General features: G+C 37.7%; 1 protein-coding gene across 2 annotated transcripts in view; it reads right to left on the minus strand.

Moving 5' to 3' along the window:
• Positions 1 to 24775, minus strand: part of ZPLD1 (zona pellucida like domain containing 1) — a 219619-nt gene that overhangs the window by 31337 nt on the left and 163507 nt on the right. For both annotated transcript variants that reach the window (XM_070582878.1, XM_070582879.1), the window contains one exon: positions 7024 to 7137. In XM_070582878.1, coding sequence (XP_070438979.1) covers positions 7024 to 7137 — 114 coding nt within the window. The remainder of the gene's footprint in view (positions 1 to 7023; positions 7138 to 24775) is intronic.

Consider the following 24775-nt stretch of genomic DNA (forward strand, 5'->3'; position numbering starts at 1 on the left):
ATAGCCATCATCTCATATAGACACAAAGAAAAAAGAAAGAAATATTTTTGTCCTTGTGATGAGAGCTTTTAGGATTTACTCCTTAAGCAACTTTCAAATACACTGTATAGTATCGTTAACTACAGTCACCATGCTGTACAATCCATCCCATGACCTATTTATCTTATAACTGGAAGCTTATACCTTCTTTTGACTCCCAACATCTAATCCCCTGCTCCCCGCTCCTTGCCTTTGATAATCACAAATCTGGTATCTTTTTCTATGAGTTTGCTTGTTTGTTCTTTTTAGGTTCCACATATAAGTGAGATCATACTGCATTTGTCCTTTTCTGTCTGACTTATTCCAGTTAGCATAATTTCCTTAAAGTCCATCCATGTTGTTGCAAATGGCAAGATTTCCTTCTTTTTTATAGATGAATAATATCCCATTGCATATATATATACATATATCACCTTTTCTTTGTCTGTTCATCTGTTGATGGACACAGTTGTTTTCACGTCTTAGCTGTGGTAAATAATGCTGCAGTAACATGGGAGCAGAGATATCTCTTTGACGTAGTGATTTTGCTCCCTTTAGATAAAGGTCCAGAAGTGGAATTCATGGATCAGATGGTAATTCTATTTTTTATTTTTTGAAGAACCTCTGTACTGTTTCCCATAGTGGCTGCACCAATTTAAATCCCACTAACGGTGCACAAGGGTTCCCTTTTCTCCACATCCTCACCAGCATTTGTTATCACTTGTCTTTTTGATAACAGCCATTCTAACAGGTGTGTGGTGATATCTGGTGATATCTCGCAGTTTTGTTTGCGTTTCCCTAATGATTAACAATGTTGAGCACCTATTCATGTACCTGTTGACTGTGTTAATATCTTCTTTGGAAATATGTCTATTCAGGTCTTTTGCCCATTTTTAATTGGATTATTTGTTTTTTATATACAACATTTTTTTTTTTTTGAGGAAGATTATCCCTGAGCTAACTACTGCCAGTCCTCCTATTTTTGCTGAGGAAGACTGGCCCTGAGCTAACATCCATGCCCACCTTCCTCTACTTTATATGTGAGACACCGACCACAGCATAGCGTGCCAAGAGGTGCCATGTCCGTACCCGGGATCTGAACTGGCAAACCCTGGGCCGCCGAGAATCGGAATGTGTGAACTTAACCGCTGCGCCACTGGGCCAACCCCTATACAGCATTTTTTAAACATAGTATTCAAAGTTCACTTTAAGGCATCATGATTTGACAGAAAAATTTCTAGTTTTATATCTCTGTCAACTGCTACCTTTGCAACATTGAATTATAATCCTCAATTTCCGCATTGTACAACGAGGATTGAAAAAAATCTGTAGGTTTTTCGTAAGGAATGAAAGAGAATCATGTAACGTGCCTGGCACTCAATACGTGGGACCTATTGTTTCCTTCCTTATTAGTGTTGTTTTAGACAGATTACAAAATGACGAATTATGTGACTGACCTACGTTCAATTTCCCATGACTGGTTAGTCCATCATAAGACAATGTCAGGCCACAAAATTCCTTGTGCCATGAGCCTAATCTCACCTTGGTTGTGCCTTTATCATTAAAGACTTCTTTAGAAGCTCGAAAGTTTAGCCTAACCCTTATACACTACCATCTTTCCGAAAGGTGCTCTGGTTCCAGAAGGTATCCATCAATCACAGAGGTCAAATGCTCTTATCTGTATGCCGTACTCTGGCCAAATAATTCTTTGGTACTCTAAAAGTCAACATGGTTTGAGTTTTATTCTGCGAGGAGAACAACTATAATTTCAGCAGGGCGATGAGTCTGTTCCTTGTTATTGGCTTCGCTATCCAGGAGTTAACTACCTTTAAAATTAACTAGGACCCTTTAAATTTCAAATGAATTAGACCACGGCAGTTCCCTTTGCCCAAGGATAAATGCCACGGAAATTAAAGAAAATAGTTCTAATGTCATGAAACAGCAAAGGTCAGATAGGGTGAGATGATTACTCTCATCATTATTAACAGTACTTTGCATTTAGATAGCCCCTCTCCTTTGCCAGACTCATTCTCATTCCGTCCCATTGCTTACTAGCTGAGCAGCTTGAGGAGCTCCTGATGCCCTCCAGGGTGATCCTGCTGTGGAAGAGACGCAGCAGGGCAGGAGGGGAGTGGGCAATTAACCTTTAGGCTGTATTTGCTCACTCTAGTCTTCTTTTGCAAACAACCTGCGAAAAGGTGCTTACTTGAAAACAATACCCGTATAAACTCAAAGCCTCTCCTGGGACTTCTGATTTACCTGGATTTAAGAATTTGGGTTTTTTATTTAACATAGATTTAAAATTGCAATGATGTGTGTGTGTGTGTGTGTGTGTGTACATTTGGAAAGTTTGGATATTTGTTGTCAGATAGTAGTACAAGTGCTAACGTGTAAGGACTGAGGCAAATTAAGAATAAGAGCTTAATTCTCCGTGTTGAAAGTAAGGTAAAAGGCTTCTCTTTCCTCCCTTTTCTTAGAGCATTTACATCAGAAACCTTGTAATTGTAAGTAGTCTCTCCTCTCCTTTTGAAAACTAGATAGGCCTTTTGTCGGCTTTATGACCCAGGAATGTCTTGTCAGGAGGGGGAGCCATCTCTTGAAATGTAAATATCAAGTTAGACAGCTCCCCATCTCACAGTTTCTGTGAGAGGGTAGGAACCTAACTTTGGTGGGAGGCTTGCTCCAAATTGCAAAAGTACCTTCTTTCATAGAGATGTGAGTTTATTTTTCCTCTGGATAAGCCAATGTGCTAACACAGGTGGTCACCACAATTACCAGGTAAATTTAGGCTGAACTATATGTGACAAATGGTGCTGTCAAGTCCTCTTAATTGAGGACCACTTATTGTTTATTTTGAAAACATATATGTAATAGGTTGTATCTGGTTGGCTGTATAAAATGGTGAGATTTCTTTCTGTCTTTGCAATCTCTTACTGAATTGCCTGTGATGAGCATCATATTCTGGTTTAACACTAATTCAATAATAAAAGTGTTTTCATCTCTACTATCTTTGTGGAAAGGATTTCTGGAATGGGAGAAGATTTCGTTTTTATTTCCCCAACACCTGACTATGCCTTTAATTGGAATAATGGACTCAAGATACCAATAGAATACCTACGTCAGTTATTCTTAACCATAAATGTGCATTGGCCTCATCTGCAGAGTTTAAAACACAGATTCCCAGCCTCACAGTCAGAGATTCTGACACTATGTATCTGGAGGGAAGCAGTGGAGTCCACACTTTTAACATCTCAGGTGATTTTGATACAGGTGGTCAGTGGGCGCCATTGTAAATGGATGTTTTGACATAAATTTTTTAATTTACCATATGAAAAGTGTTTCCTTTTTCTGTTCTAGTCACTTCCTGCTCATTTATAAGTTTTCTTTACGTTTACAAGTGTGTAACTATGGCATCAGCCGGGTCCTCTCTGCTGAGCCATCTTCTTACTTTTCGGCCTTCTTTTCCACACATAACAGGGTGAGGCTTCACTGTCCTTCCCAGGCCTCTGGCCCCTCACTCTCCTAGGGGCCACTGCCTCCCGCGTCGCTGAGGAGATGAACACAATAGGCATCTCTCAACTTCTCTGCCTGTGTCTTTTATCTCCTTCTCTCCTAAATCAAAGAAACGGCTACGGCTTTTCCAGATCAATTCCTTCACTTATACCTTGATCTTTTCCATATTTTCTTTCTAATTTCTGAATACTTTCCCTTTACTCACGTATGCTCAGGTCTCTAGTCCTGTAATCTAAAAAGTCCTCTTTCCTCATTTAAATTACTGGCTCTGGTTACTCCTCTCTTTCCTTCACCACCAAAGTTTCCTAAATAATTGTCTATTTTCATACCTTTCATTTTCTACCCCCATTCACTGCTCACTCACTGCCCAGGGATTCAGCTCTCACATGGCTGTCTTTGGTTTTGTGGGGACCTGGAATTGGCAACCCCAAGATATGTCTCTTTGGCATCAGGATTATTTGAGGCTCATTGCTTTTGATAAACTGGGACAGGGAAGGAGGCTCTGAGGAATGGAACTTGCCCTTTGTTAGGACACGTTTACATTTGTAAGGTAAATCTCTATCTGTAAAAGGTGCCTCCCTCTCTGTACCAGGAAGAAGAAAGGAGATGACCTTCTCTCTAAAAACTCTTAATCAATACCAAAGGCAAGGACTTAAATCTGCATTTTATTGTGCTGGTCTGGTAACCTCCTGTAACTGACTTCCCTCCCCCTCCCAACATTGGCATCTCCTTAAAGATTAAGCATCTTTCCTTAGGCTAGGAACTGATTGCTGCGCTCACCTGTGACCGCCCAGCTCCAGACAATCAACTAGCCTCCTGCTACGCCCACCGAGATAGCCGACCACTACCTGCTGTTTCCATCAAGCGCTGTGCTGACAGAGAGGCCTCGTGACTATTGTAAAAGGGACATTTCAATCATATGTGAAACACCCTGTTTAGGGGTATATAACCACTATGTGCACCCCACTTCTTCGGTGCCCTTTCTTCCTTCAGGAAGAAAGGCCCTGGGCCATGGTTCCTCATAAAGCTTTGTTTAATTTTCTCTTGCTATTCTGTCTCATGTGAATTTAATTCGTTCTCCAGCCAGACGAACCCCCATTTGGGGAGAGGACATGTCCTCCTCCCCTACAGTTTCAACCATTCTCCTCAGACCCATATTTCCTACTACTGGATAGAGGCTGCCACCAAAAGTTCTAAAAGCTCCCCAAACCCATTGTCTCCAAATCCAAACTTCCTTTCTAAAACAGGCAACTGTCCTGTATCTTTAGCATCACTTAACAGAATCAACATCCAGCTATCCAAGTTCAAAACACCCTCTAGTCCTCCCTCTCTTTCACTTCCCAAACTGGACCAGTCCTCAAGTTCTGCTGAGTTCACCACAAAATATCTCCTGATAGCTGGGTCCTCTGCTGCTCCCACTGCCACTGCCTTCAGGATATTTCTCTCGGCTTCCAGTCTCTTCAAACGTGATTCTATCTTTTATACTTTTCCCAATGTCTGCTGTCTAAAACAAAATGCGACCATACCAAACCCTTAAAAAGGTGTGTTTAAAAAACCTCAATGGGGGACTGGTCTGATGGCATAGCAGTTAAGTTCAGTGTGCTCCACTTTCGTGGCCCAGTTTTATGGGTTGGGATCCTGGGTGCAGACCTACACTGCTTGTCAGCCATGCTGAGATGGCAATCCACATACAAAACAGAGGAAGATTGGCACAGGTGTTAGCTCAGGGCTAATCTTCCTCAAGCGAAAAAAAAGAAAAAAATGAAGATTAGCAACAGATGTTAGCTCAGGGTGAATCTTCCTCAACAAAAAAGAAAACAAAAACAAAAACTCAATAGCTCTTCATTGCCTACAAAATAAAGACAAATGTTTTCATTACACAAACAACGCACAAAGTATTCTTGCCAAAACATTTGAAGCTGAGTTTCCTGAAACCTCTAGCTCTAGTTACTTTACAGGATATACAGGAAAGAGGAGCATGTTAAATGACACGTCAGAGTTGCAGCCAAGCAGATCCAGAGTGTCAGAATTCTACAAAACAAATGACCAAATTACTTAAAGAGATAAATAGCATTTTAGAAAAGCAAGAAACAGAGAGGAACTGTTATAAATTAAAATAGACCTAAGACATGTATCAACAAACACACCACGTGAGTGCATTAGAGCAACTTGCTTGAGTACTAGATGACATGAAGGAATTATTGCTACGTTCGTTAGATGTATGCATGAAGTGCAATGATTTATTTAAGTTCTTTTCCAGTAGATACACACAATGAAAGATGAATAATGGATTTATTTTTAAATATTCCAGAGATGGGGGTGGTAAGAAGGAGAGAGGGATGAAACAAAATTTGTAAAAGTTAATAACCAACAAAGGTGGATGAGCAATATGAGTGCTCTTTTTCCTACTCTCTACTTTTGTATAAGTTTGGAGTTTTCCATAATAAAAACGGCAAAATGTACCCCACAAACCATCATTTGCGGTATTCGAAACCATTAAGAACCCTCCCTTCGCATACTTTTCCAGACTTCCCTGTAGACCCATCCTGACCTCCACGTTTTGCTTCATCAGCCGCTCACTGGCCCTAGGTCTGGGCTCAGGAGGACATTCCCACACATTCTGATCTTAATTCTGGAGCAAACCAGATTACCTCTCTTCAGATAATTTGGCAATCTCACATCAACTACATAACTACCTCCTGATTGCTCTAAGTAGATGGGCTGCTGCCATCACATATACACATATATAGCAGTCCTGGCAGGTTTGGAGAATGTCAAACAGGTCAAAAGGCGTTTCAGTGTGCATGGCAGACTTGGAAAAGCAGCTTCAGATTGTCCAACCTTTATTCTGTAAATGTTGAACTGTGCTCTCTCACTTTACCTGAATAAAACGGCAAATATTTAAATGAAACATTGAATTACTTCTCACAGAGTGCAGATTTTAGGAACCTGTGGGACTGTCCACTAATATGGTCAAAATCTCATATCTATCACCATATTGATGGGTTGCTGTGAAATGCATTCTGAAGCTGGCCCGTGTACTTTAGTGGTGACCAACATTTCACTGAGATAATATTTTTTGAGTATTGCATAATATTTCACAATCATTTTCTTTTAAGTGTTATTCCTAAATAAATCTATTAGCATATAAGGGCAGTTTTGAACATTCAAATTAACGTATAGAGAAAAAAGGCATCAATTAGGCAAATTTTGAATGAAATTAGCCTCTCAATTTTATCACCCACTAGCCAATACTTTTCACATCTGTGAGCAGCCATTATAATAATATTAACTATGATGAACACTTTGTATGTTAATGTAGGTATAAATTATAACTCCAGAAAAATGTCTTTTGTCATTTGCCATTTGTTAATATCTACTTAATATAGAGGGATATCCCCCCTATTTTCCATATGTATTTAAATAATTTATCATTCAAACATAATCACTCTTTCCAGATACAATTAGAGAAAAGATTAGGTTCAGACTTACCAGGAAATCTACTGTGGAGGTTGGCATCACAGTTGTAGCCATTGAACTGAGCAGACCCCGGGAGCACTCTCATTGTTAGAAGCAACAGCAAGCATATTTGTTCCATTGCAAAACCTAGAAAACAGCGTCTCATCATGTGGGCATCACCAGCCTTCACTCTTCCTGCTGGGGAGACTGAGGCTGATCTCATTCGCTGTCAGATAGGCAGGCAGTCTACATTCATGCAGTCAAGGTCATTAAAGGTCTAAGGATTATCAGCAATAATGATCAGCAATGAGGCAGAGATTTTGGTCACAATATTTCAAAATTATTTTCATTCTTTGGCTTCAGTTTGCTAAGAGTTACAAAGCCAGGCTTTTGTAGTGGAAGAGCTAAGGTATAAATCGTAAAATTTGCAAAAGCAAAATTCTTTATTATAAATAGGAAGAACTCCAACTAAGTACTTGGCAGATTAGAAGAGCATAGCTAGGCAGACTGATGAATTTGGAGACAACTCTATACTTGAAAATACCCAAATACATGAAGTCAAAGGAATTTAACACTCAATACATGATTCTCAGAGAATGCTCAATACTCTTAATGACCACATAATGTCAGCAAAGAGTTCCCCTCAACAAAGGAACTCCAGATCAATGCTACTTCTCAGTTCAATGGTTTGTATACCATTTTCTCAAGAAACACAGAGATAAAGCAAAAGGGAGAACAGAAAAACATTATGCATGGAACAGACATCCTGGATCCTCCAAGGACTGCCCATTGGTGGATAATAAGGGATGTTACAGACATATGAAAACCTTGACTTCCTACCAGAAAGTAATGGAAGGTGACTTTTTAAGTTGTCAGTGTGGATTGAACAAATAAATATAAATTGACCTTGATACTTAAACACCAGTCAGTGTAGTGCTTAATTCTTTTTGCCGAATGCCCTTTCATCTGCCTAATAAAGTTAAAACATCTTCCAGAAGTATCCAACTTATTCTCAGAGCATAGTTTGTGCACTGAAAAAAAATCTTTTGGGTTGGTGGTTTTGGTCTATACATAAAAAGCAAAAATAAAATAAAACTATAAATGGTTTGCTCAAATAATTTAGTGCAATTTTAAAAGCTTGGGGTTTGGGCGAAAATGGTATTTCAGCTGTCCTAAAAGATCTACTCTCAGACGATTAATCAAGTCTTTAGCAAAAGGAAGGAAATACATCTTGCTTTTGAATCATCATTTTAGTATAACAAGTTTATGGTGAACAAAGTCACTTTGGTGAGGATGTGGGAAAGGAAGGTAAGAGTTTACTCTCAAAAATAGACTGAAAAAATATTAATTCAACAGGACCTTCCTTCCTTCGGCATTATAACATACTCCTTAGGCACAAACCTAATGACTTTTGGGAAAACAGCCACATGTCTGGTTAGTTCTGATCCCTAGGACACTCCATTAACAAAAGGCTCACACACGGCTGACTCAGACTCTGGGCTCTCTTGGCCACACCTATGCCTTCCTTGTCTGGCTCTTCAAGACACTTCAAATAGATTAAGATAGCCCTGCTTCTCTGGAGTCTTGGAAGACTACTAGGAAAAGGAGCAGCTTGTTTCTGAATGGTACATCCCACCACACACACACACACCTGTTCTCTGCCCTGAGATTCCCTCCTCATGATGTGTCCCATTAATTCCCAGAAAGCATTGGAGACTCTAGACCCACACTGTTGTCTTCCAATCTAGGGACGTCTCCCACCTCTAGGGATTCACAGAGTCAAGAATTTTCATTGGTGAGTTATTTTTATAATTCTGAAATGCTCTCTAGCTTTTATGTTCTCTCACAGGAGACAACACTTATTGAGTGCACACTGTGCACAAAGAAGGCATGGTATGCCAGATCATTTACCTATAGTCCCTCATTCATATTCCTTATAATAATTAGATAATATTGGAATTATTACTTCATGTATAGAGAAAGACAAATAAGGCTCAGGAAGTTCAAGTAACATGGAAAATAAGCGGAGGAACTCAAGGAGGTCAAGCGGAGGAATTCGAGTCCACTTCTCTCTGGTAATAAAGTTTGCTGCATGAACTACCTAAATATCTGTTATTAAATAAACTCACTGGTTTTTTTGTTGCCATTTATCATTAGCTGCTTTCTTTGGCTTTTTAAATTATGTACTCTTTAGTAGGTCTTCTCATCTGAAAATGGATAAACATATTCTTATGTAGTGAATACAATTTGCTTAGTAGGTGTATTTTATCACATGGGCATTATGAGGGAGAAGACTATTTTTAAAAAGAGGAGAAGAGCTTTTCATTGTGAAAACAGTGAGAATTATCACTACAGGCTAAACTGGACAGGTCTGTGTTTACCAAAACCGGATGAGAAACTCAACCTGTTTGAAATAACGTAATGACAGCGGCAGTAAAGTCTTAGCTTTAAAACATTAGATCCGATCTGAGGTTGTCCAAAAGAGGCACGGTTCTCTCCTTCACACTTTGGAAGGGACCTACAGCACTGCCACAGAGATTAAAACTCTTAATAAACACTTTTTGATGAAAAGAAGGTAGAAGTAAAAGGCAGCTGCTTTAGCAGAAAATAGATTGACTTTGATATCGGTAGATATGGATTCAAATCCCTCTCAGCCATTCTCTAAATTTCCCATTTGAAAATCAAGATGACGATCAGAGGACCTTATAAACTGTAAGTGTGTAAAGAACGCAGCACAGTCTGGACACACACAGGCTTGAAATAGTAGTTTCAGGAACACAACATATTGAAGGGCGAGTTGTGCCCTGCAGAAGGGCATCCAGTATAGGGGGATAGTGATGGGGTCTGTGTTTGCTCCTTTGGACAAACCATGGGCTCTGAAGCTGGACTGCTGGGCACAAAGCTGTCCCACGGGCTAGTTAAATCACATTATTGTATTTACAACGATATTTGTACTGGTCTGTGTTTTAATATTAAGGTACATTCAGCAGGGAATTTTAAAAAGGTACCCACATCTCTTGTATAGGCGGTATCCACATTTTGATCCCTATAACGTTGGCAGTGCTTATGGCATTTTAAAGACTTTGGGAGGCTCTTGATATTCCATCTACAAGTTAAAACAAAATGACCTATTAACTTGAACACTTCCCATCCTCAATCTTATCTCCATCTTTTCCTCTGCACCCAGAAAAAGTGAGAATCAGCTCACAGTAGTAAGCGTTGAGGTGCTACTTGCCACAGTCCTAAAGTTCTTTTCTGAAATGGGATTGCTTGGGATTCGGAGACTATGTTGAGACTCTTTACATCATCAAAACACAATGCCCCGTTAGCTTGGGCTCCCTAGCTCCTGGGCAGGTGTAAATCTAGACATGTGTACTCCAGTGCTGACTTGGCTAAAAGAGGTTAGTTGAGCTTCATGTCACAAGGCAGAACTCAATGCCTGTGATCCACTCTGGGGTGACCTGAGGTGCTTGCCGTCCCCTTGTGGCTCCAGCAAACTCTGGTTAGAGAACCTGAGCAGAGGCATCTTCTCCCATCTTCTCCACTGTAACTAAGTGCCGCAACCAACGCCCCTACTTTGGTGCTAACAGGGGTGGACAAGGATGCTGAACGCAGCCAGTGTTACAAAATACTAGTAACAGAGTCCTAGATAATAATGACCTTGAAGATAGGCATGCACGAGGTCTTCGCAGGTCTTAACTTAGTACCTTCATAAAGTTCAACTGACCGGGATTAGGGGAAGAAGAGGAGGATTGTCTGCACCACATTGAATTTTAAGGAATTCAGAAGTATCGATTTAAAAGAGACATTTCCAGCTCTTAAATTGATACTAATAGGCTCTATGTTTCATACTTAGCAATACAAAGGAAGTCATATGCTAAGTGATTTTCTGTCAAATATATCAATACTTCAAATATTAAATTTTCTTTTTAAAATGATAACGTCTTCCAGAATATGAGTTTCTAATTTGTTTGCTTGAGATTGACCTTGAGTCAGAAAAATATCATTTCGCTTTCAAGTCTTACTCAATTTTATGTAAATTGATATACTTCTGTCAGAAACATTGTTCTCAAGATTTTATATATTTGGTAATCTTTTTTTCGACCTTCCTTTTATTGAAATTTGTCATGCGCCAGGTACCGTGTTGTGTTTAATATTCAACTACTAACAGAGGTTTAATTTTGACTCATGTTACAAATGTGGAGATTGACACCTAAAGTTCTTAATTGCTCTGCTCAGAGTCACAGACCTAGTAAACAACAGAGCAGAACTCAAAGCCAAGCTTGACCTTTGGAATTATTGCACTACTCTGTTTGACTTAATTGGAGTTTGCCCAATAAATAAAATTAATGCCCTGCTAATTTTCAGAAAGTAAATTATATTAATAATGTATGCCTAAAATATGCCTTACACTAAATGATTCAAATCTTTGTGTCAAACTATTTTCAATTGTCTTGACTCTATTTCACTTAGGCGATGAGTGCATAAAGAATATTATTCTCTTCACAAATGGATGTAATGACAGTACTAGTGAGTTTTAAGGGCTGACTGCACCATAATGTTTTTTTAAGTATTTCACACATATTTTCTAACCATGAGATATGTAATTCATTCTCTTTACTATGAGGGTGAGAAAACTAAGGCGCAGAAATGTTAAGTAACTTGCCCAAGGTTAAACAGACAACCAGTGTTAGAATCGAGATTCAATGCACAATGACCCTAGAAACCACATTCAACTGTTATGTGACACCACCTTCCAGAAAAGGACACTTATAACACTCAACCAAGTGGAAATGTAGCAATTACGTGGTAAGGTTGATCAATATATGTAGATTTATTCCTACATTCATTCAGCAAACATTACTGAATGCTTACATGTGCCTGGCACTGTCCAAGGGGCTGAGCTACTGCAATTAGCAAAATTTTTATTGGCATAGAACAGACGTTCTAGTGAGGGAAGTCAGAAGAAAACAAAATTTGTATGTGCAATACAGAATATATTTGTGATAAGTGCTATGGAGAAAAATAAAGCAAAAAGAATGATAGGAAGTTCTGGGGTGGAGGGTAGAGAGTATGGAAATTTTAAATGGGGTTGTCAGGGATATATAATCAATCCATAGAAATGAATCCCAGGGGAAGAACACTGCTTCAGTTATGAACTACCAGGTCTACCTGTTTTTAATTTGTACTTCACTTCTATCTCTCTCTTTTTTCTTCTTTTTTTTTTTTTGGCTATTACGCATCTCCCAAATAAAACAGACTTTTAGTGCATAAATTATTCTCTGGGAATAAGTTGGACACTTTGAACAGCTGCATTAACCTTTTCAAATGAATAAAGGTGGCTCTTAGTGCCTGAGAAAAGTAATTTATTAGATAGCACTCCTATGAACTGAGAAAAAGTGAGCATGTTCAAAAGTGCCTCTATCTATTCTTGAGAAATAACTTTTGCGGAAAAAAATTGGCTCAACAGTTCATCAAAGTTTCATACTTCCTTCATTTTATTGCCTTCATATAGGCTGGTCTGTATGATACTGTTCTAGTTGGGAAGGAAAACAGAATATCCAAACCAAACATCATTTCTTCAAATGTTCAATCATCATTCTAAGATTTATGTGTTTTTCACTAAACTAAAGCTGATTTTTTGTCACACATATTCACAAAATACGAACGGGCTCTTTGGCACCGGTGATTGCCCAGCCCTCCCACTCTCAGCCTCCTCTGCATTTACTGAGCAACTACTCTGCCCAGGCTGGCCGGCCCCTCCTTCCCGGAGCTTCTGGCTCACCCACCGAAGCCTGCTCCTCAGAAAAGATCAGAAACACTTCTGGATGCTTTCAAGGACTGGAAATAGTTTAAAGAGTTCCGAGGAAAGGCGAAGACAAGAAATGCATGTATTTTAAGAGAGATCTAAGTTAAAGTTAAAGGAATAAGCCTTTTGAAGCAACCAACAGGACCCAGGTGAGATCAGGGCCAGAGAGGCACTCAAGTTGTACAGCTGTTGCTCCTCCGAGACTCACGGGATTACACAGTCTCGCCTCTAGAAAAGGACATATCGACGCACCCTCCAAAATCACCAAAGTGCCATGACTATTCAATGAAGAAACATGCTTTCTGATGGAGTGTCTAGACTGAAGCTCTGTGCTTTTCATTTCTATGTTGCGCTTGGACAGTAGAGACAACATATATACTAAAAGGAAAATGAAAGTATAAAACTTTCATCAGAAATATCCATTATTGTGTACACATACATTCTTTAACCTAGAGTGTCTTTGTCTTGCTAAACAAAGGATAAAACACACCATGTACTTTCAGAATAATGCCTCAAACAAAGAAGGAAACACGTTCAGCCATTAGGAAGACATTCAGAAATTTTATGACTCTAAAGATGCTGCTGTTCACCATAAGGAAATATGAACGCTCCAGGCTGTTCCTAAGAGGAAAATCCACTCCAATTTTCTCTGACACAAAGTGAGTGTTCATTTATTTCCCTTTGCCTGCCTTTCTCATTTGTCTTTCCGTTGAGGGTTCTCTCAAGTAATCTATAACATTTAAATGATCTACAGTGTTTAGTTTAGAACATTTATTCTAGCTCCTTAGTTTTGGGGTACTGACAGATTGAACAAAGTCACTCTAAAAGCTTTTTCTCAATAATTCATCAGGTTCATTTTCAAGATACATGTACTATTTATTCTTCTGAAGAAGCTTTGAAGATACGTTTGTATATTGACTTCTTTCCTCCTTTCATGAAATATAGTGATAAATTAATAATAAAGCGATAATTTAACTATTTAACTTAAATGCCTGTTTCCCTCTAATTAATTAAATAATTGACTATTAGTATGATTATATTAGAATGAACTTATTTCTTTCTTAGTAGAGATGATATACAAAATATTTATGAGCAGGCACAGCACAGGAATCAGCCACTCAGAAGGGACACCATGCTGATATATTCTGGCTGAAAATCAGCCCACTCCCCTCCAAAAAGACGTATTTGCATGGGAATCAATAATGATAATGCAAAGATAACTTCATACCTTGGTCAAATCTTGCATAAGAATAAAAAAAAAAACCCTTTCTATTAGTATGCCACTGTTTGAAATTCCTCTGTTTATTAATTCATTTGTTTATTCATTCCACAAACTTTTCTTGAGTAGTTTTTAAGTGTCAGACTCAGGGCATGCGGATCTAGTGGTGAGCAAAACAAACATGGTCTTTACTCTCATAGAGGTTACAGACGAGAGGGAAGTAGTCATTAAGTAACAGTCACATACATAAAAATATAATTGCAAAGTATATTTGGTAAGTGCCATGAAAGGAAGTAAAGTGTGCTTCAAGAAAGTAAAACCACAGGACCTTGAATTTAGATGGGAGGTGTCTAGAAAAGACTTTCTGAGATGTGCCATATTGATAAGAATTGAAGGACTAATTCGAGTTGGTCAGATGAAGTCTGGAAAACAGCCCTCCAGGTAGAGCTTGCTCCATAACCAGAGGCCCCAAAACATAAAAGCAGTTAATGTCTTGTGAAATTTGAAAGAAGGTCCATGATGCCGAGCAAGGAGGAAAGGGCCAGGGCATAAGTCTGAAGGTATGAGCAAGGAGACCATGGAGCACCGTAGAACAGGAAGCATTGAAGGCCTTTGAGATGAGGACTAGGATTGTAATACCGGGAGTGGAGTGAAGTAAACAAATTTAAAATATTATTTTAACAGGAAATAACAGGACTTGGTGTTGAATTCTAGGTGCTGAGTGAGTGAGGGAAACCAGGTCCAGCTCTCAAGTTTCTGTCTTGGTCAACCAGGTAAATGGTAGTACCATGTATTGAGATGGAAAGTAATCTGGAGGGAACATTTGCTGGAATGGGAGCAAGGACAGAGAAGAGACCAAGATATCAGTGGATTAGGGTCAAATGCATTGCAACCTAAGTTTTCCGTACAGAAATATAGGTATCATAAAAGATGAATAGAAAGAGGCAGGATATCAATCTTGTTTTAAGTTGCAAGAGCAAGCTTCTGTTGGTTATCACAGAGGGTCTTATAAAACATAGTATGTATTACCAGGAGAATGTTTCTAACACATTCAGAGGCAGAGCATCTTATTGAGCAGTTGGGAACTACAGCTACCTCAAGTAATCAAAATTACCCCCTGAAATTCCTTAAAATGCCCATCTTTATGTGGGATTCAGGAGTAATAGAACGATATTTTGAATGGATTTCCTCCTGATCACTTCTGTTGCCCCACTCCTTGAGAATAGAACCTATATGAAAAGGAAAATATTTCCTAATTCTGATTTCCAAATATCCTTATTTTAAACTCAAAGTAGAGAAAATAGCCATAAAAAATCCATGGGTTTTAACTGCTAGAGACAAAGGGGATTTTGGCTTTCCAACATCTGGGCTTTAACTTTAAGAGCCAGGCTTGGAGGACCAAGCACAGTGTTTGTACTAAAGCCCACAGAAAAGATGTGAGATAGGATGTGTCATAAATGCGATGCTCTGCCCCACACGAAGCCGCTTGGAGAGGAGTAGGAAAAGCAAGAGCGTTTAGATTCTGATGTGAGGTTTTCTTTCTGCTCCTCACTTTGGATAAAAACATCCAGGCAGATACATGGAATCTAGACGCAAAAGGGACATACGCCTGGCTTTTTGTCTAAAATCTGGTAGGAAGCATCTGTCAGAGCACCCACGCCAACATGGGCAAGTCAGAATTGAGAGGCAGTGGTGATGGGACAGATCTAGACAAAGAGAAGGCTTGAGATTGCTTCCCATAGTCTTCCAACTGGCATGGAGATATCTTACAAAGCTTCCATACCCCTCAAGAGACACAGAGAAGAAACTGAAAATTGACATATGTTGTACTTTACTCGGAAGCTAGCAGGTAGTGGATAGCTGCAAGATGGATGGCCCAAAGCCAGGCGACAGCTGGGGAAAGTGTTAGGAGCTAGGAGTTCCAGTAGCACCAATAACAGATTATATGTGTAAGGGAGGAGGTACAGTCACCGGCAGGAGATAGGATAAACCAGTGTGCCTTCACCATTTTGAGAAAAGAAATCATAAGTTATGCCAGCCATAGTGGACACGGCAAGGGCAGTGATGACACCCAAAAACCAAATGGATGAGAAGTCTCCGCTAAGGCCAGTTAGGACCACAAGATGGTAAATGGACGTATTTACCTCACCAATGCCAGGACAGTAAGAATTTTTTTAAGTAGCTAATGTATACAATAATGACTACTATTTATTTTATTTACATAGATTTAAAAATTTATATAATTATTATTGACATTTTTAATACTTAATAATTTACCAATATTACCTTTTAATTCTCACTGCAATCTTAAGAGATGAGTACTATAATTGTCCCTATTTTACAGGTGAGGAAACTGAAGCATGGAGAGGTTAAGCAGCTTCCTTTAGGTCACTCCCCCCAGGAAGTGGTATAGAGATGGCCTCTGAACCCAGTTAATCTGGCTGCAGAGTCTGTGCTCTTAAACCTGCGCCGTACTGTCTCCCTACCCTTCCTTTCCATACGTGAAACATGTGGAGGTTAGAAGGGGGATGAGGAGAATCTTGACCATGACTGAATAGTTAACTCCCAAAAAACTAAATTTTAAACCAGAGTTATCTTGAAATGGTAAGATTAGATGTTTCCTGCCACTGGCAAAAAGCAGTCCCTTGTGTAATCTGAGTTCACTTAAAGAGAAATAACAAAAATTTCACTTGAATGTATCCAAGATGCAAACTAATTTTATGTACAAAACCCTGTACGGAGAAACACATTACCCGTGAGCTCTTCACAGCTAGTTTTTCTTCTCACAATTAAAGAGATTACTATCTTTGGAGATGAGATCTATATAACCAGGGTTATGTTCTCAGAAGCTGAGGCCACCACAGACTCTAACACAGCCTTGAGATGTGGAGATTCCAATCAGATATTATTATTCTCATATCTTTGTTTTACTTATTTTATCCATCCATCAATTCTATCTGTTGTGGTGGTGATGGTGATTGTTGAATCATTTGATACTAAGTTTCAGATGTTTTGATGCTCAATATTTCAGCACACATCTCCTAAGAAAAAAAGAACCTTCTCCACATAACCACAAAACCGTCACCAAACTCAAGAGAATTACAATTAATTCGTAAAAGCATCTAATATCAATTCCATATTCAAATTTCCCCAATTCACCAAAAATACATTTTATATCTGATTTTTCCCCAATCCAGGATCCAAAAAAAGAGATGAAAGAGATAATACAACTAACTGCAAAGATTTATTCATTGCATTTAGGTTGTTACAGCACATTAGTCTCTTGTAATGTAGAAAATCCCACTGCTCTGATGTCATGTTACATCCATAAAAATTCTATGGTCCTACCAGACCAAAAGAATGTGAGGAACAGCAAGATTCTATCAAAATCAGAAATATTTAAAGCTGGATGAAATTCATTCAAATATCTTAAGAGTCAACAAACGCAAAGTTTAATCGAACATTAAGAGCTGCATGGTTGGGGCTGCAGAGAGAATTGCATAATGTGTAATATGAATTTAAAGAGCATTAGAAATGGATTACATGGGCTGATGAGTTATGTGGGCTACACCAACAAGACCAACCATTTCTCTAACTTACAAAGCCCTTGTATAGGCTGTAAATAAGATTATGTTGCATGATGGTTACAAATAAGAATCTACTCTTATTATATGTAGGCATAGAAGTATTTAAGATAACAAAAAATTAGAGAATTTTTTATTATCTTAAAGAATCGATGCATGTTGGTATTTTTAGTAATTCAAACATGTTAGAGAATTTGACCTATTTAACTGAAAGTTTAGTCCTTTTATTCTGATTTAAGATGTGTAACTGAGTAAACAATTTAGACTTTTATTTAAAATTGACATGCTACCAAGATTATATACATTACTCAGATTTTAAAGAAAAAGTAAGATTGAACAAATTTTAAAAATCTCTTTTTTATTTTTAAGCATTAAGTACTTCAGATGTTAGTTATAGCAGATAATCAAACTCCTTCAAATATATTAAATTTCCCTTTATAAAAATTTGGTATATTTGGTTTCCTTTTTAGTACATTAATTAACTACTTTTGCATATAAAATCAAATATTACTCAAAGACCCATTAAAAATATTTGTTAAAGTCTACTAGACTTACAGACAAAAAGTCAGAATTTGAACTTACAATCTTCAAGGATAGCTAGATTTGGTCATTTATAGCTTTAATTGAATATTCATCCTTAAAAATTTTAGTATATATTTTTCAATTATTCAGTATTGAGCACCAGAAAACCTCACACTAAACAAAGAGGAAGTCGGTTTTTTGCTTCGGAAACCACCTTAGATGTAGAGTTCATATCTTTAAACGCTAAAATCATACACCACGTGTTGAAATGCTTACACTCGGAGCATGACAGGGGAACGAAGAATGTCAGTTTGATGCTGTCTGTGTCACATTTCTGTAGAGTCATAAAGAAATTCATGGACTGGAATAACAGGAAGACCACACATAATTTTAAATTAATTGCGTTTCTCTTTTTTCCCCAAGATTATATAGTTGAACTCACTGATGGTAAATGCCAGTTTGATGCGACTTTACAACATGCACAGGATATACATTTCTGAATGTGTTTCTGCCCTCAAAAAGGTTTTCATCAACAGGGAAATAATTTAGCCTCATAATAATTACATTAATAACATTAAAACTTCTGGAAGTTAATTTAGGAGAATATCTTTCTGATCTTGAGGTAATGAAAGATTTCATAGGAAAAAAATTATTTTACCATCATAAATTGTACACTGGGCCTCCCAACAACTCACTTCTAGAGGCTCACTGAGATATTTTCATTTTCACGTTACCTATTAATTCACATAACATGACATCTGTGCAACATACCCTGACACACCCTTGAGTAAACACAACCAGAGGCTTGGACTCTGGTTCTCATTCCATCACTGATTGTTTGTGTGGTCTTGAGGAAGTCACATAATGTGCCTCACTCTCAGTCCCCTCATGTGTGACATGAAGTATTTGACTAGAAGTCGACTGAGGTGGCTTCCAGCTATGAGGAGCCAATGAAACCACCATGTTTCAACAACTGCGGGGAAATAGTGATGAATTCCCCAGGGACTTTCCTTCTAACATCACCTCCCTTATCAGAATTTACACTCTACTGCATCAGAGGCTTCAGAGATCTTCCCCTGCCTTCTTGCCCTGTCCACAACTCGATGAGGTGGCAAATGTTGCATCCAGGACACCCTTGTATCGACCTCTTGTCATTTTATAAGAAATAAAATCAGTGGGAGGTCTCACAGCCTGATCTCAGTGCTGGTAAAGGGAGGCATTAGCCCTTCCGCTTTCAGACAGCTGTGTCCTTCCACAGACAACGTGGTTAGATTAAAATTACATGAAAAAAACATAAATCAGTTGCTATCAGTTTTATACTTTTTTTTCCCCTTGCATCTACATTTTTGTTTGTGTCTCAAAGGCCTTTAGGAAGCAATGATCACAAAATGAAATAGGCTGCTGGTAATTTATAAGAGCAGTTTGTTCTGCTTCAAATACATTTCAACCCTGTTCTCATTAACGTTCATGATTTTTTTTTATTATTTGTCGAGCTGTTTCAGGATGTAATATTAACCTTCATGACATCACTCTGAGGAATACACTGAAGCCAACAGAGCTGCCTTTGTTTTTTAGACGTGGGAATTGTTGCCAAGTGGCTGCATGTTTTTCCCGGGTAGTGCATGCTTTTTATAGATAATATAAAAGAAGATAACTAAAAGCAGCTCCTGAAATAATAATTTCTAATATCTCCAACTTAGCTGCTTGCTAACAACAAAATTGTATCCACAAACTAGAACACTTTGGGACATGATGAAATCAGATCCATAAAAGTGTTAGCCAGTTCGATCAAGTAACTTACATACACAAAAGGATTACTTAAGAATCAATGTTGAAATCAGGAAGAATCTAAAATTTAAATATGTATATTTAAACATTTCAATTAGCAGCGTATTAATTGTTTCTGTTTTATGAATTAAAAAGGCCATTCATAGATTACTGAAGGTGATCATCATATCAAATCCTTACTCTGAAAACCAGTAACTAAACGGAAAGAATTAGGCATTGCCCCTGACTTTGCAGTATTTCTGACTTAAAATGACTCATCAAAAAAAGTTTGCGTGTTTAGGAAATGTGGCAAAATATTAAAAAACATGCTATTATATCGATCTCTTACGTATTTGAAATTTATCATAATAAGATTCAAAATCAAGTGACCTCTAGGTAACTTATTCTAACTGTGGTACCTTGTGTAACTCACTTTGCCTCTCTTGGACTCTCCTGTTATCTATAAAATGAGGACCTACAAAATCTAAGTGACTAAGTAACTATACCTAGGTTACAGAACCTTTGAAAAAAGGACATTTCATCCTTTATCTAGTAGGGTTAGGGGAAAGAGGCAGAAATCAGCCCAACTTATTTATGGGATCAAAGTCAATGATGTCAAGACATTGGAAAATGAGAGTCCAGGAGGACAGGAAAGTTACCACTTCTTAAGAAGATAGCTCACTGTGTCTTGGATGAGATGAACATATTCCAACAAAATCATAGCCCTGCCATAGCCAGAGTTAGGAATATAAGACATAACTCTAGACACAACTTTTCACCTCCCATCTCATAAACTAAAATGGCCTCTGGGATCTGAAGCACCAGACAAGCTCTAGAGATGGCTGTGGGCCACAGTAGGCAAGGTAACCCATCCTTGCAGTGGTTCTCAGTCAAAAGTAAGTGAAGGAAAGGAGGTGAGCAGAGGGAAGGAAGTGAGCAGAAGAATGCATTATTACTGTGGAGAGATCGCAGATAATGTTACAGTATAGCTAATAAATCAGGGCTTTTGGCAATTTTAACATAAATCCTTACAGTCATGGAGATCTCACCTCTTCAGGAGAGTCTATTTCACACTATTTTGGTAAATGGTCTACCAAGAACATGAAAACCAAGGCTCATAAATGCAAAAATGTCTCTGACCCAAAGATTTACACAGAACATGTCACCCAGCAATACATAGTTAATTGCTAAGTGAATTTCAACAGTGTTTAGTTGGTGCGTTCATTGGATGACTCCATGAAAAAGATAAAATACAAATGGGACTTGAAGAAAAGCAGGAATTAGATCTTTGAGAAGCGTAAAATAATCTCATTTTCTCCTATGCATGATATTTCAAAATCTAAATAAATTAACTCTATTCACTAAACACAAATCAAAGCAATGGAACAAAGAACAGCTTTGTTTCCAAAACTTCTGCACACCCTTTAAGAGTTTCCCTGGTCCCCTGAGAAGGATGCTGTGCCCCACAGGCCCTGCTGGAAATCATAGGTTTAGAATAGAAGATTCTTTTGGAATAATTATTATGCTAGGACATTAGTTTAGTGGGTCAAGAACAGCATTTCTCATGAAATAGAATACGATGGGATGGTATAGGATGGAATGGAATGAAATGGAATGGAATATACTGTTTTTGTAAAATAGATTCGTGCTGTACGTATGGTGTGTGTGTAGGGTGTGTGTGTATGAGATCACAATATAAAGTATCTGAAGTTGAGTCATAGGCAAAAAGTTTGAAAGCCATTGGTTTAGAGCAAGGTAGCAGCATAGTTCCCATAGGCTGAAAGTCCCTACCCACAAACATGTTTTGATTGGTCTCACAGAAGAAGCAAGCAAAAGCATTCCCAGACTGAACTATCCATAAGAATAATGTTGAAAGAAAATAGATTTCACATGTTCTGAGTCAGGACTCAAAATTTGATTATAGAGTCTGACTGATTATTTATTTGTTTATGTCTTAGGAGGATACTGTTAAAAATATAAATTAAGGAAGTAGAGGCAATGGATACTCATTTAAGGAAGGTTGAGAGTTGAAGGAGAAAATCAGGAAGGTAACTAGAAGGCTATTAGTATCTAGAGGCAATTTTTTCACAAAGAGAATGCTTTGATAGGAAAGAAGACAAATCCAAAGGAAAACATTCAAGAATCTAGAGAGAAGACAATTTATAACAGTGTTTTCTCCTTTGCTCACTGGAATAATGTTACAAATAACCCACAAGGAATGAAGACTGAACCTTCTTTTCCTTTGTATTTCCTGATCAATGAAAAAAAAAGTCATCCCCTCGCACAGAACAGATAATTAATAACTATCTGTTGAGTAAACAAAGGGTCAGGGCTTGCATTTTTAGTTACTTTTTACAGGAATGAATTCATGTCAGTACAATCACAGTAGCACAGTACAATCTCCTGCAGCACTTTAGCAGGAAAATCCCACATTTTCCAGGCAGCTGTCTAGGGTGCGGAGTATGATCTACAGCTGAGGAACAGAGAATGGGCTCTAGGAAGATCAAACTCTCAGCTTTGCCTTCATTGCACCAAGCTTACTAGTCTCATTAACCAACCAATCACAGAGCTGGGCAGCACAAAATAAGATCTTTTAAAAGTAGAAATATTCTGTCCAAAACTCCATGTTCAAATCTCTAGTTCTCTCTCTGCTGCTTAGTAGGACTTATCCAACCTGTGAATTTTATGTAAGAAATCGTAGATGAGTTCCTTCTTGCTCTGTAACACTGCCAGAAAGCCACCCTTTGAAAGTCGGTGTATGCTCAAAAAAATAAAATTCATTTTAATTTTTAATGGAAACAAGAAGCTAAGTTTACTGGAGAAAATCTAAAAAATAAACTATTGCAAAGTCAAACAAAAATGTGAGGTTAATATTTTGTACGTTGCCAATGAGCAGCACAATGCACTTAGGAAACTACAGAAAGTGAACTAAGGTTAAGTTTTTATTGCTTTGATATAGTTCTGACAAATAAATTGACAGGTATTGAATCAGAAGCAAACATTTATAGGTAAAGAAGTAAGGATCCTTCTTTCCCACTAGGAGACGTTTTCCTCCTGTGGTTCTTCTCTGATCAAATGATGTAGGATTTTCTGTTTCCTTAAATAATCATGACACTTCACACCATGGCTGATGAATCCTACAAATAGACTGCCTGATCGTCTTATGTCCCAGCTTGAAATCCTTCATCATTTCCGACACATTCCAGGAGAAAACCCAACTCTATGACACAGAAAAAAAAAAAAAAAAAAAAAGAGGAAGAAAAAGCTCCCAAGATATCTAAGTTGATTTCAAGCAGGGAATTATAGGAATTCCAAACTCTTAAGATTTCTATGATGAGGTAAAGAAAGGTACACCTTAAAAAAGTAAATGCGACCAGTTCAATGATACTTTTCCAAATATTGAATGAACATGATGGTAAGTATTTTATTGCTAATGACCAATGGCCTTTACCAATGCTTACAGAAAAATATATTAATGAGAAAGTAATAAAATGTTGTTGTCTGAAAGAATTCCCCTTAGACTTATATTGTCTCCTGTCCCCCAGATTTATGCGTTGTATGTGAGCAGAGTCATATACTAATTGTTTAAAGCAGAGTCAGCCCACGTTTCTGCAAAGGGCCACATAGCAAATATTTTAGTCTTTCTGAGTCTCTGCCCTGACTACTCAAATCTGCCCGTGGAGCTCAAACGCAGCCATAGAAAATATTCACACAAGTGTTCGTTGTGTTCCAATAACATTTATAGACACTGAAATGTGCATTGCATATAACTTTCACTTTTCATGAAATGTTGTTCTTCTTTTGACTTTTTCCAACCATTTAAAAAACGTGAAAGCTGATTTTGCTCATGGTCCATACAAAAACAGGTGATGAGTGGAATTCAGCCTGCAAGCCTCAGTTCACTGACCTCTGGTTTAAAGTATTAATTTTCTAGAACTCAAAATAAGATATACCACCACATCAAGAAATACAAAAAGCCAAATTATATGCATGGATCTTTATGGATTTTTAAAGTGACAAAAACATTTAGAAAATACCTTTGAGCCAAAATTTGAAAAAAAGAATGCTGCTAAGCCTCTCAAGAACAGCAAAATTAAAGTTAGATTAATATGACAGTTTTGTTATTTCTATTGCTATATACGTGAAAAATCCAAATGCTAAATACGAAAGATATTCTTAGTTTGAGGCCAAAAGGTATTCCTAATTGAGGCCAAATGAAAACGTCAATGACTTGCTTTGTTTGCAAAGTTAAGATTCTCTATAAAAAGAGATTAACTTGAAACTTTTACTAACATCATAGTCATTTAATATGAAAGTGCATCATTAGATAGAGTAAGAGAGGATGAAGACTACTTATTGTCCTGTGTTAGAATTTGAAGTATGATATTTGCTCAAATATTCTTATCTAATAAATAGCCACAGTTCACATAACTACACCCTCAGCTGAACACACCATCATTAAACCACTGAACGTAATCTGCACATTACATGAATCGTACTTTCAAATTAAACCGTTTTTTCTTTAGATAAGATGTAATATGGAATCGGCAAGAATTCACAGCCAGCTTGTCTCTCTAATTCAAATGTAATTTATCATAATTTAGATATAATTAGTTAAAATAATTGCATAATTAAAAAATACTAATCTTTTAGAGACTTTTAGATCATTATCCATAGAATCTATACATTTTAAAACTTATGTGCGTTTGTGTATTATGTGTATTTGTGCTCATGTATTTGAATTCTGGTACAGAAATTCTATTCAGAAATTTATTTTGAATAAGCAGTTAAAATTGAAGTAGTATATTTCAGGTTTCTAAAATTCTTTGCTTTATCAATTCTATCTTAGAAATACGTGCCCACAATGCTAATGGAGTGAAAAGG

This window comes from Equus przewalskii, chromosome 18, assembly GCF_037783145.1.
Source record: "Equus przewalskii isolate Varuska chromosome 18, EquPr2, whole genome shotgun sequence".
NCBI classification, from domain to species: Eukaryota; Metazoa; Chordata; class Mammalia; order Perissodactyla; family Equidae; genus Equus; species Equus przewalskii.